The 15,847-nt window shown below is 36.3% G+C and overlaps 1 protein-coding gene across 4 annotated transcripts in view; it reads right to left on the reverse strand.

Annotated features, from left to right (window-relative positions):
* The window catches only part of LOC147673871 (receptor-interacting serine/threonine-protein kinase 2-like), a 416,465-nt gene that overhangs the window by 245,776 nt on the left and 154,842 nt on the right, over positions 1 to 15,847 (reverse strand). For all 4 annotated transcript variants that reach the window (XR_015302639.1, XM_086947754.1, XM_086947752.1 and 1 more), the window contains exons 4-5: positions 14,880 to 15,035; positions 13,048 to 13,196 (exon numbers count right to left, since the gene is read on the reverse strand). Coding sequence is in view for 3 of the 4 variants with exons in the window: in XM_086947754.1 (XP_086803880.1) it covers positions 13,048 to 13,196; positions 14,880 to 15,035 (305 nt within the window). In the remaining variant the exon portion in view is untranslated. The remainder of the gene's footprint in view (positions 1 to 13,047; positions 13,197 to 14,879; positions 15,036 to 15,847) is intronic.

Genomic DNA, 15,847 nt, shown 5'->3' on the forward strand with positions numbered 1-15,847 from the left:
TGCACAATAACCCCTTAAGTGCTGCTGATGGCCAATGGTCGTCAGCAGCGCTACCTCCCCAGTGCTGCGCACGACCATTGAACGTCCATTCAGCACTAGTTCTAATGGACAGCACTGGGGAGAAATGTTTACATGCAGCTAAGGTGATAATACTTTAGAAATAAACATAACATTAGCCTTAAAAATGCATTACCTATACATGACTCTGTCATAATATCTTTAGATAAAATTCTGATTGTCATTACTAAAACTAATGACAACTATTTTATTTACTATTCATATACAACACAGGATAAGCAGAAATCACATAATGATTGTACAAAAATGGTTATACACACTAAAACAAATGCACATGTCATGCGATATATGACAATGCTTGCAAATAAAATGCTACCCCTTAATGATAATTCAATAATACTGAAAATTATACCTATCACTGTAACTGCAATTCTTAGAACTTCATTTTAAAAAGCTCAAAAAAGCCTAGCTGCAAAAAAACGTAAAAACACCTAAACGAATGCATATACATTATAGTTCAAAATTAGCCACTCCAACTATAGCTCTTATGCCTGCAAATATTGAAAAATATGTTAGTGACATAGAAAGTGATAGCAATGTACAACTAACAAACATCATTAGAAGCAGCATAATGCCTAATATTATAATTAATGACTCTCAAACCAAAACCCCTATTAAAAGGAAACAGAACATAAATGGTACTTCCATTGAGAATCTTAATACAGATGCTACACAAAATATCAATGCTAATATATTATTAGAAATACCTGTAATAGATGACTTCCATAATCAAATACAGCATGGCCCAGAATATATATGTACTATTTGTAACCAAATGTGGCATAAGCAAACAGTTAGAAATATCTGTAATATTATTCAAAACAAAACTTTCAGGTTATGTAACATTCGTAGTCATCAAACAGATAATATATGTAATGCATGCAATCAATACATAAGTAAAAACAAAATACCACCATGTTCAGTTTATAATGGCATGAGTTTTTATGATATTCCACCTGAACTATATTTGTATGATTTAGAAGAAAGATTAATATCTCCAAGAATACCTTTTTTGCAAATTAGAACACTGCCATGTGGATTTCAGAAAGCATTAACAGGTGCTGTTGTTAATGTTCCAGCTGATGTTATGACAACTATTACAATATTACCAAGACAAATAAGTGATAGTATGACAATACCAATTAAATTAAAGAGATGGTTACGCTATAAATCAATGCAGCTTTATGGTTAGCTTGCAATAGTGATTTGTTTAAAGAATATGGAGTAACAATAAATTCAGATCGGGAATATACTCCATACGAAACAACTAATAATACAAATACTTCTGAAGTTAATAATAGTTCAAGTAGTACAGATGACGTACCTGTAGGCAAATTAGATACATTATTACCAAATGAAACAATTACAGCAGATAACATCAATGTATTAAATTTAGCTCCTGCTGAACATAATACACCACGTGGATTATATGAAGATAAAGATTCTGAATATTTAGCATTCCCAACAATATTTTGTGGGAAACGTAGAACAGCTAATGAAGATAGACATGTACAGGTACATTATAGTACAATATGTAAATGTGAATTAAGAAGTTATGACAAAAGAGTAGCTAATAGTATAACAAATATGTTTTTCAAAGTGAAAAAATTGCAAATTAAAAAAATATAAGACAAAATATTTATATCACTCAGAAAACATTTTACTAACTGTAAAGTTATTACAGTGAATGATATAAAAGATAACTTGCAAAGCATACTGCAATACAATGAAGGATACAAAATATTAAAAACAATCCGAAGTTCTCCTCCCTACTGGGAAAACTGCAAAAGAGATCTGTTTACAATGATAAGACAATTAGGTATCCCAACTTTTTTTTAAACTTTATCTGCAGCAGAAACAAAATGGTATCACTTAATTAATATACTCTTACATATAAAAAATAAAAAGGAATGCACCAGAGAAGAATTCAAAAGTATGCAGTTTAATTCAGCAGGACCCTATAACATGTGCACGACACTTTGATTATCAAGTAAGGAAATTATTCAACTGTATTTTATTGCACAAAACTAATCCGATAGGTAAAGTAGCAGATTACTTTTACAGAGTTGAATTTCAACAAAGAGGATCACCACATATACATACATTGCTATGGATTGATAATGCACCACAGTATAGCATAGACAAAGATGACAAAGTTATTAGTTTTATTAACAAACGCATAACATGCCACAAGTCAGAAGATACTTCTTTAGAATGTTTACTTCCACTACAAAAACACGGGCATACTAAAAATTGTCGTATTAAACATAAAAGAACATGCAAATATCAATACCCAAAATATCCTATGTCATGTACTATGATATTAAAGCCATTACAATTAGACATAACAGATACTATCCTAAAGCAACACATAGATATCATTCATTCTACAATGACCACAGAACATTTTCCAAGTTACACATATGAAGTTTTTACAGCATATGCAATTAACAGAAGAACAATATATAAAATGCATATGCTTACAAATAAAACAAAACAACTGTTGTTTTAGAAAGTACACCAGCTGAATGTTTTATAAATAATTACAATAGAACAATTTTGCAAGCATGGCAAGCTAACATATATATACAGTATGTCCTAGATGCATATGCTTGTGTATATATAGTATCATATATTAGTAAATCTCAGCGAGGGCTGAGCAAAATAATAGCACAAGCTGCAAAGGAAGTTTGCCATAATGTAAACATTAAAGAACAATTAAAGCACATTGGCAATACATTTTTAAATTGCACTGAAATTAGTGCCCAAGAAGCTGCTTATCTTATATTGCAAATGCCATTAAGGAAAAGTTCTAGATCATTTGTATTTATCAATACAAGTATACCAGACAAACAAAGTACTTAATGAAAGACATAAAGACAATAAATATGATGCCAGAAACATCAACAAAAGTACAATTTGACAATGAAATTAATAAGTATAGCAAGCGGCCAATAATATTAGAACAATGTACTTTAGCTGATTATGCATCTAAATATGATACAACACAAAAAGCTAACAAAAAGAAAGTGCAAAGCACCTATGATGATTTACTTTTAGAAACTAATTTTTATAGCGCAGATGATGAAGAACTTCCAATAGGTGAATTAGTTAACAGTACAACCAGCAAAATATACACTCGTCGTAAAAAACCCAAAATAATAAGCTATCGCAGATTTGATAAAGTTAATGACCCCGAAAATTATTACAGAGAATTGCTAATGCTTTACTACCCATGGAGAATAGAGAGTAATATAATTTCAGAAAAAAATACATGCTATGAAAGATACTTAGAAGTACAAACAGAAGCCGATAACAACTATTACTTATATAATAATCCACATACAATGCTTAATGATGAAGAAACACATAATGATGACAATATGCTAACACCACCAGCATCGCCTACAGCAGCAATATCAATAGATGACAAAGAAATGAATACACAAGATTATCAACAAGATGCACAATATGACCTAGCATTAGATTTAGGAATTAGAAGATTTACAGAAGAAGAATTATTAGTAAACAATTTACTACCGCAAGAAGAATACAATAGTATTATGCAGAATTTAACATCTGAACAACTAAATTTTGTATATCACCATTTGAATTGGCTGAAAACACAAACAACAGCTTTCTTTACTTTTTGTACTGGCGGTGCAGGAGTAGGTACAAGTTTTCTCATAACTGCACTTTATCAAACTTTGCTAAGGTACTTCAATACTAAAGCAGGAGAAAATCCTGACAATATTTATATTTTACTTACAGCACCAACAGGAAAAGCAGCACATCATATAAATGGACAAACATTACATAGTACATTTAAAATCCCAGTCTCTCAAACTTTAACATATAAACAATTAACACATGAAAACAGAGGTGCACTACAAAGTAAACTAATGCATTTAAAGGTATTGATAATAGATGAAATTTCAATGGTAGATACAAATATGTTCACCTTTATACACAATAGAATGCAAGAAATAAAAGCATCAGACAAGCCTTATGAAAGAATATCTATATTAGCTATTGGAGACTTTTACCAATTAAAACCAGTTTTTGATACATATATATTTGAAAACTCAAAGCAGATGTATGGACCATTGAGTACAAACTTGTGGCAAACACATTTTAGATTATATGAACTTACAGAAATTATGAGACAAATAAATGATTTGCCATTTGCACAAATGCTTAATAGACTAAGAATAGGTGAACATACAAATGATGATGTAGAAAACTTAAACGCTCGCCAAATAGAGCCTGACTCAAGTATAATACAATCCATACCATATATAATGGCAACAAACAAAGAAGTTAATTAAGTAAATAATAATGTTTTAATGCAACACATAAAACACTATCCAATGTATACAACAGTAGCAAAAGATACAATAGCAGCAGACCTAAGTGCAGAAGTAAAAAAAAACAATAATAGAAAGATTACCTACAACCTCAACACAAACAATGGGCTTGCCAAATATATTACATATTGCCATTAAATTACGTTATGATCTAACTTCTAATATTAATGTTAATGATGGTTTAACTAATGGTGCAACAGGAATAGTTGAAAATGTAGATAATACAAATGATATTCCAATTGTTATTTGGATACATTTTGACAATCACAAAATAGGTACACAGACAAGACAACAAAACAAGATAAGATAAGATAAGATAAATTTTATTTTGTATAGTTAATTAAAACCAATACAATTGTTGCAATTAAAACAATTTCTTAAAATATGGTAAGAATAGTCTGTGTAATTGTCCTTATCAAAGTTCATGCCGTGAGGGACCGAGAATAATTAAGACAAGACAACAAAACAAGCACCTATACCATACAAATATTTCTCATACTTGGACACCAATATTACCAATTTCTCGACATTTTCAATATAGCAAAAAATTTATAACTATAAAACGAAAACAATTTCCATTACGCCAATCATCTGCACGCACTATACATAGAACACAAGGTGAAACAATAGAACCATTATATATACATTTCAATAACAGCAAAACACATCACTTGCATTATGTAGCAATCAGTAGAGAAAATCTTTAAAAAACATATACATAAAAAATTTCAATGAAAGTAAAATAGTAACACATTTGAAAGTACATGAAGAAATGTTCCGCTTAAAAACATATATGTTGTTAGAGATATCTATAACACAAATACAACAATATAACAAATATTTTACAATTATAGTACATAACATAAGGTCATTACAAAAACATTTCAAAGCAATGAAAGCTGATACTAATATATTAAATGCTGACATATTATGCTTAACTGAAATCAATATTACACACAAAACACCAGACAACACATATTGTATTGACCATTATAATTGTATGTTATTTGACAAATTTTTCAACAAACATACAAAACATGGGATTGCTATATATTACAACAAGCAACATATAATACATCCCATATTTACAATTGAACAACAAATTGACATTTTGCAAATCACGCAAACAATCAACAACACAGATTATTTGATAGTATTTATATACAAACCGCCCAAAGTTGCAATACAAGTATTTTTAACAATTTTGACGACTACATTAAATGCATACCCGAATCATAAATATATCATAATGGGTGATTTTAATACTGATCTACAACAAACAACACACATTGCGAAATTGCTCCTAACTTACATGAAAACACATTTTAATTGTGAACAAAAAATTACCACACCTACAACAGACTACAACTCTTTGCTAGACCACATTTTTACAAATGTACACCTTACAAATTGCGGCACATTAGAATCGTATTATAGTGATCACAAACCAATATGGATAGCTATTTGAATAAATGCATTAGATTGTTATCTGTACAAACTATTCTTTTTGAATGATCATCTATAATGTTTCTTAATTGCTGCATTATATTTTACAGATGATTTCCATTGAAGAATTGAAGAACATCAAAGAAGATGATACAAAGCCATACCAAAAAGCAATACGTGTCAACATTATTAGATGTTCATCAAAGACTTATTATAGAAATGCTAAACAAGAGAATAACGTTTTATACCATATGGCTTTAGCAGATGAAACTGGCTGTATAAAAGCAACATGTTATAATGAAGATTACTATAATCAAACCAAAGAGCAAAATGGAATGATAATTCAGAATTGTATTATCAAAAATGCTATATTGTTATTGACAAAACAAACAAAGATTGCAAGGATGCCACCACTTACAATTTCGTCAGCTGTTATCCAGGAGGCTGAATACATTTTACAGCCACCAGCACCACCAGTGTCTCCAATAAAGGCTGTACGAGGAGCTACTGTGAAGACACTACTGAGTGTGTCAGGGACAATAACAGAGGTAAGCTGCATTCAATTACTTTTTTAACTGCAGACATTTGCCTATCTTTCTCCCCTCCCTCAAAAAAAATGAAAATGTTACAACTGTATAGCTATAACTAATTGTCTCTGATGAAAATGCACTTTAAAATGTTTTCATATATGGATTTTAATACACAACTTGCAACATTACAATGCCCATATTCATGGAACTATTTTATAATGTTTACTATAGCCTCTAGAACAAAGTTTTTTTAAACATTAGCCCAACATCCTATAACATACAGAAAACAGCAATTAACTACCAATATAAAGTAAGTAAAGCGCTTTATATATGTTACTATTTGCGAAATATTGATAAATACAATGCAACTCACCTATAAGTAGCATTTGCCTGTTTCAAAGAACTACTTGTACAACAAAAGCAGTCACCAGCTCAAACTACTCATCTTATTCTAGAGGGGTCAGCATTCTAATACGGAAGGGGGTACAATTTACGATCTCGAACATACACAGAGACTCTGAAGGCAGAAGCGTCATTGTGGTGGGTACGGTGAGACAGCGTCAAGTAGTATTGGTGAACACATATGGCCCTAACATAGACGACCCGGGGTTCTTCAGGAAAGTGTGGCACATCATAGCAGATATCCAAGCCGACAATATAATATGGGGCGGCGATTTTAACATAGCGCTAAGGGAAGGACTAGACAGGTCACTGCACACGCTGGAACCACATGTTAAAGCGAGGGAGACGCTCCGAGATGCTATGGAAGACTTACGGATGGCTGATATATGGAGGGTTCAACACCCAGGGGAGCTAATAGCAACACACATAAATGCAGCACACAAAAGCTGGTCTAGACCGGACTACTGGCTAGGCACACAAGATGTGATCTCATGGGTTGTTCATATAAAACATCTCCCAAGAACGCTTTCAGACCATAGCCCTGTGCTCCTAGAGGTAAATATCCCGAACTACGAACCTCCACCTTTCACATGGCGTTTTAATGCGGCGGCATTGCGTGACCCTTTGTACGTAGACACCATACATAAGGCAATCATAGATTACTTTGACCTGAATTGCCCCACGACAGAAGACCCTTGTCTATTAAGGGAAGCTTTTAAAGCCACAATACGGGGGTATGTATAAGTATGTCCACGGGCATATTGAAGGAAATAAGGCAACAGCTAAAAACACGTGAGAGCGCCATACATACATTAGAACAGAGATATACACAAACAGGGGACACCGCAATATTGGGAGAAATACAGGCACTCCTGGTGGAACATCGACAGTTTGCAGCTGACGAGCTTAAATATGTATCCAAACGTAGAACTGCTAGAATGTACGGAGAAGGAGGCAGACCAGGCAGAGCTCTAGCTGAAAACATTTGTACAGGACGTGCGCCCCAACACATCACTGCTATCAAAACCCGGACAGGAATAGTAACGAGGGACATTAAGGGGATAACGTGTGAATTCATGGCTTCCTAAGGTAAACTGTATGAGGCACGTCCGTCGGTACCGCAAGAGGACCTACTGTCCTACATGGCGGATGTGGAAATAGCGTGGTTAGCTGACGGTCACAGAGAATACCTAGCTCGCCCCATAACTTTAGAGGAAGTCACAGATACTTTATTATAGAGTTTAGCCATTCCCCGTGTGTTGGTGGTACTGGTTTAACCCAGTTTAGGCATATCTCCCTTCTTGCAAGTAATATTAATACAAACAACAGATTTTCCTGTTTTCTTGTTAACTTCTCTTTACTTAACTCCGCCTTGGTATTAATCCCAAAAATAATTAAAGATATACTTACTTCTAGATGTCTTCCCAGTACCCGGCATATCGTCTTACCCACTTCTTGCCAAAAGGAGTCAAGGAGAGGGAAAGCTTGGAACATGTGCAAGTTGTTCGCCTTTTCGAGCCCACATTTAGGACAGTGCTTTAAACTGGCTCCTTTAAACTTTGATAGCCTTTTGGGGGTCCAATATGCCCGATGTAATGTGAGTAGTTGGTTTCTCTTTAGGCGAGCTGGTTTGATGGTTGACCAGCATTTTTCTAATGACCTCTGCCATAAGCCTTGAAGGTCCGGCTCTACTATGTCACTCTTCCATACTGTTTCTTAAAAAATTTCGGGTGACCGAATTTAAATAAAAAATGGTCAGTTTTGTTAGTCATTGTTTGTAGGAAATCGGGGTTAGTAGAGATCTCGTGTTTTTAAACTGAAAAGCCCTATAATATTCTATGAGATCCGGGCTTGCTATTCCCACTTGTTCTTTTTTTCTTCTTAGCTTGTACCAGGCAATCCTTGACCCTTTGGATGCCCAAATGAAACTCTCGATTTCTCCCTGGATATTTTTCAAGGAATCTCTCTTGAATTCCAATGGTATAACATTGAACAGGTAAGTACATTTGGGAAGTATTGCCATTTTTATCATATTCGATCTTCCCAAAAAGCTTAAAGGTAGTCCATCCCAAACTTTAAGGATTCTTTTGGTCTCAGTGGCAATCCTACTGAGGTTTATCTGAGGTATTTTTTCTAGATCCTTTGTCAGCTTTATGCCCAGGTATTTTATTTTATCCTTGGAATATGGGATATTCTGATATACGTTCCAGCTCATAGATTCTATTTTGGTTTCATTGGTCAAATATCCAGATACTTTGCCAAATTCCACAATTGTGTTGTTAATTGCTGCGGATGAATTTAGGTAATTATCCGTAAAGATCATTAGATCATCAGCGTATAATGCTACCTTTTTGGCCCAATCGCGGAATCTGAAAGGAGTTATTGACCCGTTGCTTCTGAGTGTATTTGCCAGTGGTTCAATATACAGATTGAACAGCAACGGTGACAGGGGGTAACCCTGCCTCGTTCCTCTCTGTATGTCAATATTGTTAGTGAGAGCTCCGTTGACTAGAATCTTTGCTCTTGGTTTTTTGTATATCTCACACACCAGGTGGCTAAAGCATTGTCCGAGGTTGTATTTGGAAATGGCTTTATTTAGAAAGGACCAGTTGACTCTGTTGAATGCTTTAGCCGCATCGAAAGTGATTATAGTCAGGGGGATCTTTTCGCAAGTCGCCAAATCTATTGCAGCAAAAAGCTCATGCGTTATCTCTTAAATTTGCCTTCCCTTTATAAAACCCTTTTGGTCCAGATGAATTAGATTTGGCATTACCCTGGCCAGTCTCCCTGCAATAATCTGCATAAAGATTTTATAGTCGCAGTTTAGCAACGAGACCTATCAAATGTCGACATCATTATTATTAGTTCAGTATTTACTCAGTATCTCATGTCTTGAATGTGGCCTTTCCATTCACACGAGAAGCTCGGCAGCCTTGAGGAGAATGGCTCCGATCCTTAGAGCGGTCGGATCGGAAGTTAATGTCTCATGATATGAACCCTCCGTGTGGGGTGGAGAGTGGATGAGAAGGCAGCAGAAGAGAATCAGGAGAGGGGCTGGACATTCTGAAAAAGGCTGAACAGTTGAAGCAGCTGTTTGGTAGCTGCTGACATGGAGAATCAAACATGTTTCTAAAACCAGTCCTGAGAAAGGAAAATGAGAAATGCAAAGACACAGCTTCTCCAGTAAAGGAAACAGAAAGCATGCAGTTCAGTGTGGTTTATTTTCCAATTAAGAAGAGAAGGGTTTACTGACCAAGCCAAAGAAAGACCTATATCAGTGTTTTTGAGAACAGAAGCTCCCAGGATAAACATAAACCCTGTTTCCAAGCAAAAGTTTGCAGTTCCTCGCAAAGAAAAAGCTTGACCGCTCCTACTGAACATGTAATTGATCTTTTTTTTTCTTTTTTCTTGTCAAAAAGAGGAGATGTTCTAATCAATCATTCAAATAAAATACATATAATCCAAAAAAAACAGAAGAAATGATGAAATAGAAAGAACAGCAGTTTAAATCATATAGCATACCCATATATATAGCATAAATAGCAAAAGTGGCACAAGCATATATTCAAGATTCCTCGATAGCATTCCTTACTGAGCTTCTTTTCTAGGAATAAATTCATTGATGTGATTTCTTTACTTGAAAACAAGATATCTTAAAACTCTCCTACTCTAGGACCCCCCAGACAGATCTATACTTCCAGAGAGCCTGAACTCCCTTAACTTTAGATAGAACCTTCTCTCTTTCCCCAATTTCTTTAAGAATAAACCACCATTCCATCTCCGTAGGGGGTTTAGGAGAGATACATACTCTAGCTATCGCTAGTCGGGCAGCAACAATCATTATTGACAATATAGGGCCATTCATCCAGCATCTTCTTTATATCCTAAGATCCTCTCTGTTATTGACAACCTAAGATCCCCACCTAATCTATTCGATATAGTCACCAAGATCTTATTTCAGAACCCTTTCAACAAAGGGCAGAGCACAAACATGTGTACAATGTCTGCCGCATGTTGCCCACATTTAGGGCAATTCTGACGAGTCCCTCCCTGAAGCCCACTCCATACATTCCCAGCTTGAGACCAGCGTGCAATTTTTTCACGGTGTATAATAGAGACAACACATGTCGAAATTGCTACAGCTGTAAATTAGAAGAATGTACAAATCGGGAGATATTATCAAAATATATCTTCATCTTATCAACAGTAATAGCCTCCCCCAAGTTCTCACTCCGTTTAAGCACCAATTTCTCAAACCCATCTGCCCGATTAGAGAATGTAATAGATCATGTGTACCTTAATTTGGTTTTCATTAGTGAAGCAGCGCTATAATGCAGCATATTAGATGTGCTCCGAGCTAAAACATATATTTCAATGTATTCATCCTTGAATTTTAAAAGAAAGGGAATGTTTAATTAGTACAAGAACAAACAAAGCTAAGCTTTCTGAATTGTTTTTAAGTTGCATTGGAACTGTATTCATAATTTCACTTTAACTTATTTAGAAGAAACGCCACTGAGGCTTACCTCGCATTTGTTTTCAAAACCGATATATTAATAGTGTTGAGAAACTGAATAACATCACAATTCCAACTGAATTGTAAAGATGAGCCATCTATTTATTTAAACATTTATTGTAACTAGAACTGCAGTGCTTATTTTAGATTTCATTTTATTTTAGATGGGAGAGATTTTAAGTATCCAGAGTGGTCATGAATATTTATTAAATGTGTTTACTGTTTTATTAAATGTGTTATTTAACCTACATAGGGTATTTAATGTTTGCATCATTAATGCCTAATCTGTTTTGTCATTTTAATACCATTATAGAACAACCCAGAAGATATCGAACAAGTATTACACATTGCTTACCCAAAATGCATGAATATTACTCATGTTGATGGAAGCACTCATTCATTATTATTCATGTATGTTGTTGTGTGCAATTGACTACAACGCATAATATCTTTACCATCAAATTCAACTGCATCTATATAGGAAGAACTCAAGTTGACTGGCTCTCAGACAAATTTGAGGAAGGGAAGCCCTCTTTTCTGTTTATGCATGTAGCACAAAGAAATATAAGAAAAAGGAACTATCCTAGTTATAGTTTGGAAAGAGGGAGTCCTACAAGTAGCCACAGTGATCCCGGAAGCAGAACCTAGGTCTGAGAGAGGGAAGGTGGTGTATTGCCATCAGGGTTAACTTCCAAACTCACCCTTCCTGACCCTTCAGATTTAATGTGTGTGGTGCAGATGATACACTTGCTGCTGCTCAGACACATCTATGACCACTCAAAGGCGCAAACTCTCTCAGGCTAGAACCCCCAGATTCAGAAAGCAATAACCAACACAAGATACTTATCCGGAACTGTGCCAAAGATTTGGAACTCCCTACCACCAAAGGTTCGGTCTCACCCATTGACCCACGTCTTTAAAAAGAGGTGAAAAAGATCCCAATGAAGAGGTTCCTCTCTTAAAAATCGCGATGAGCCAGTGTCCTGGATGCATTGGCCGCTACAATGACTGGAATACCAATACAGAACTGAAGCGCATCCATCCCAGTGGAACCCACACAAACAATGTCCCTGGGTTACTGGAATGGAACTGACGCAAAGCAGAATCATGAAAAACTTCTCAGGGGAACCCATTCCAATGACTCATAAAGACTGCAGATTGTCTGGAGTTCTTAAAAGTTGTGATTTGTTTCATTAGATGTTCTTTTTATCTATAAGCTCTTCGTTTATGTTTATTTATCATATCTACAGCGCTCTGATACCCTTGGATCATGTTTGCACTTCAAATAACCCCCAAAAACCCCAAATCTACTGTTTGTGGTGCCAGCATGCATCTCTGCAAGCTTCATATTGACTGGATCACTTAGTCCTGTGATGCAATATTAAAACAACTGCAAATGGTGTTGGCATTGGTTTAACACTAGACCTCTTAAGTGCAGAGTCCAAATAATCCTTCCTTGAGATCTATGGTCACAGCAACCTATGGCTTCTAGCTGGTGGTCGCTGCATGCATAAAACTGCACAAAGTTTGGCCTATGTGTAAATCTGACGTCAAAACCTCAGTGAAATCATAGCCTACCTGGAGACTAGACGGGCGAGTTTAAGCCCAAATTTTACTGCATGGGTTCAAATGAGCCTCACAGTGTTTGACGTGAAATGACTCCATGCAATGTTTGCAGTGCTATATTGGCTGGAGTGAAACTTCTTACCTGTAGACATCACCCGCAGTTGTGGGGCTATCTCCTCGGAGTGTCTCCGGAGAGAGGTACACCAAGTCGGAGGTCTCAGCATTGCTGGAAGTTAGCGAAACTGATCTCAAGTTCTGCTTTCGCCAGTGGGCAAGACCATAATCCATGATCTAGATTTGGGTATAGAAAGAAATATCTTTGTTTTGCGAAGCATCACTGACATTCTAGAAACCACACTCCAATATGTTTTGCTGATGTTCTACTAATGGAAACACACATACAAAGACAAAACTGAACTCTTGGTCAGGGATTATCCAATCATTGCTCAGCATCTATTTTATACCTTCTGTATTTTGTTTGCATGAATAAAATAGAATAGAGTACATATCCATATTTTAGCAAAGATCTACTTTCTGGTAAGATAGGCCTTTTGCAATTCAGAAAGCCATTTCCAGATCAGGAAAGAGGGTATGTGCCTCATTTTGAATCAAAATTGGGAGGGGCATGAAAGGAGCATCCTCTCCCATTGGTGATTCGTAATGACACATATCAATGATTGCGACTGCATTTGCGGTTGGAAACCATTGAACACTTAATGAGACCTCACAGGAGGCGGCAACTGTTTCACAAAAGAGAAGCAGCTTCCACAATTGTGAAATATGTCTGGTAGCCTCTAGCGACTTCCTAAATATTGACATTTTATTTTGGCTGCTTAAAAAAAAAATCACGTATGGGAATGAGAACATGAGGGATAGTGATCTGCTGTTTCTTGCAGGTTCCCATCCCTGTGCTCGTAGCCAATAACTAACTGGGTGTCAAAAATAGTAGCTTGTCTAGTAAATAATCACTGGGCAGGTCATTCTGCAAAACCCTGAGACTGTACATTTTGTGACACAACTTATTAGTTATATAGGTAACTTTGCAAAAGGACAGATTGCAAAAAGTCGGAATGCAATTTGCGTCCACTATTTGCGACCTTCCTTTTCATACAACAGGCCCCCTTGTTTGCTGCATATTTGATCACTGTCATAAGGATGTTCATTGGTCACAAGAAGGAAAATGAGGTCTGTAATGTGTGAGACCAGTCACAAATGGTGCACAGGGTGTAACTTGAAAACAAAAACACCTTGGGCATGTGGACGAATAAAGAAAGAACGCTGGAGCCCAGCAGAAGAGACGATGCTGCATTATGGGCACGTAAGCAGATCTCGACAAATGAAATACAATAACAAATTTATCCTTAAGGGCAACCCCTCCCCACAGAGCATTAAAAGTTGAAAACATTTGTTAGTGGCAGGGTCGGGTTTCTTTTTGCTGCCTGAGGTCTCCATGATCGACTTCTAAGTTCTCTCAGTTGATGGCGCTTAGAATTTATGTATAATCCATTCTCACGAATCAGAGCAGGTGTGACAGACCTTTAAATCATGGAAAGTGACATACTTCATTCTAGATAATTATCTTGCAGAAAGGCAAAGCAATGTGCCTTTAAAGGCTGCCAAAGCTCATAAAAAGTAGCCACAGTGTATACTGCCTGAAGCAATGAGTGGAAAACCAAGGAATGGCGGAACAACAAAGTCTAAACTTTTGCTAATATAGCCATGAAGCAGAATCAAAGTAGGTTGGTAAAAACACTGCAAAACAACTACGACTTTATTGCGAACTAGAACAAGGAATGAAAACCACAGAGAAATGTGTCAACTTGAAAGTCCGTCCACAACTCACATTATTGTTTACAATGTCACATGGATGTGCCAAGGACCGGACAATAGTCAGTTACCTCAGGGGAAGAGGGCGGTGGAAGGGATTAACGCCTGCAAGTTAATGTCAACACATGATTGAAAACATAGACGTACCTTGGCTCTGTATGTTGCATCTAGGAGGATATTTGATGGTTTGAGGCCCTGGTGGAGAAGCGGAGGTCGAAGTCTGTGCAGATGGCATAGTCCCTCCGCCACATCTGAGAGGATTCTTGTGATCACGCATAAAGGCAGCTCTGGGTAAACATCAGGCTAGAAAATGTAGAAATAACACATTTTCATTCATTGTCAGATCCCATTTAAGCATGCCAATTTGTTCTACTTCTTGGGTGTTGAAAGCAGTTCTTGGTGTAACAATGTGCAACGAATTGATTTTCTATTCAATCATTTTTCATTGTTGTACAGCTATTCAGTACTTTAGAAAGGTCAGCCAGTGATAATAAAAAGCCTAGTCTTTTTTATCAGAGATTGCATCATTAATTACCCCAACAATAAGGGCTGTAGAAGGTGCCTATGCTTGAAGATGTTGTGTTAGGTTGTACAACCTATTGCAACATCATTCTCTGGATTACCCTGTCAAGTAAATTTATACCTCAGAGTTTCTGTAGCTTACCTAGTGCAACTGATGTAGAGGTTGGGCGCTGCGGGAGAGATGCAGCTCTGGAGTTTAGTGATTGTAGTATATCAGCAAAGGAGTACAAACAAGATGGTCTGGTTGGAGGTGCTGAAAATATCCCTTATTGAAATAGGACGTTGGTAGGTGTCAGTATGAGCGCCTGTAGCTACATGGGGTGCCTGGCAGATGCTCCAAATTTGTACGTCGTCACCTGGTGAAATCCTGTGTGTGTTCCAAGGGATTTAAAAAATAGGTAGATGCATTAGGTCTCATTGTGGCCTGTGTCCAAAGCAAATAGACTGGAGCTTAAGGTTTGGCTAGTGCTGATAGAACAGAATTGAGACAGCACAGTAGTCTTGTGTGAGCCTGCTGGTGCTGCACATAGTGAGTGTGAAAGGCATAAACGGTCTCTCAAGGGTATCAAATAACAGCAGCAATACGTGGTGGA

The sequence above is a fragment of the Lissotriton vulgaris genome, chromosome 12 (assembly GCF_964263255.1).
Source record: "Lissotriton vulgaris chromosome 12, aLisVul1.2, whole genome shotgun sequence".
NCBI lineage: Eukaryota > Metazoa > Chordata > Amphibia > Caudata > Salamandridae > Lissotriton > Lissotriton vulgaris.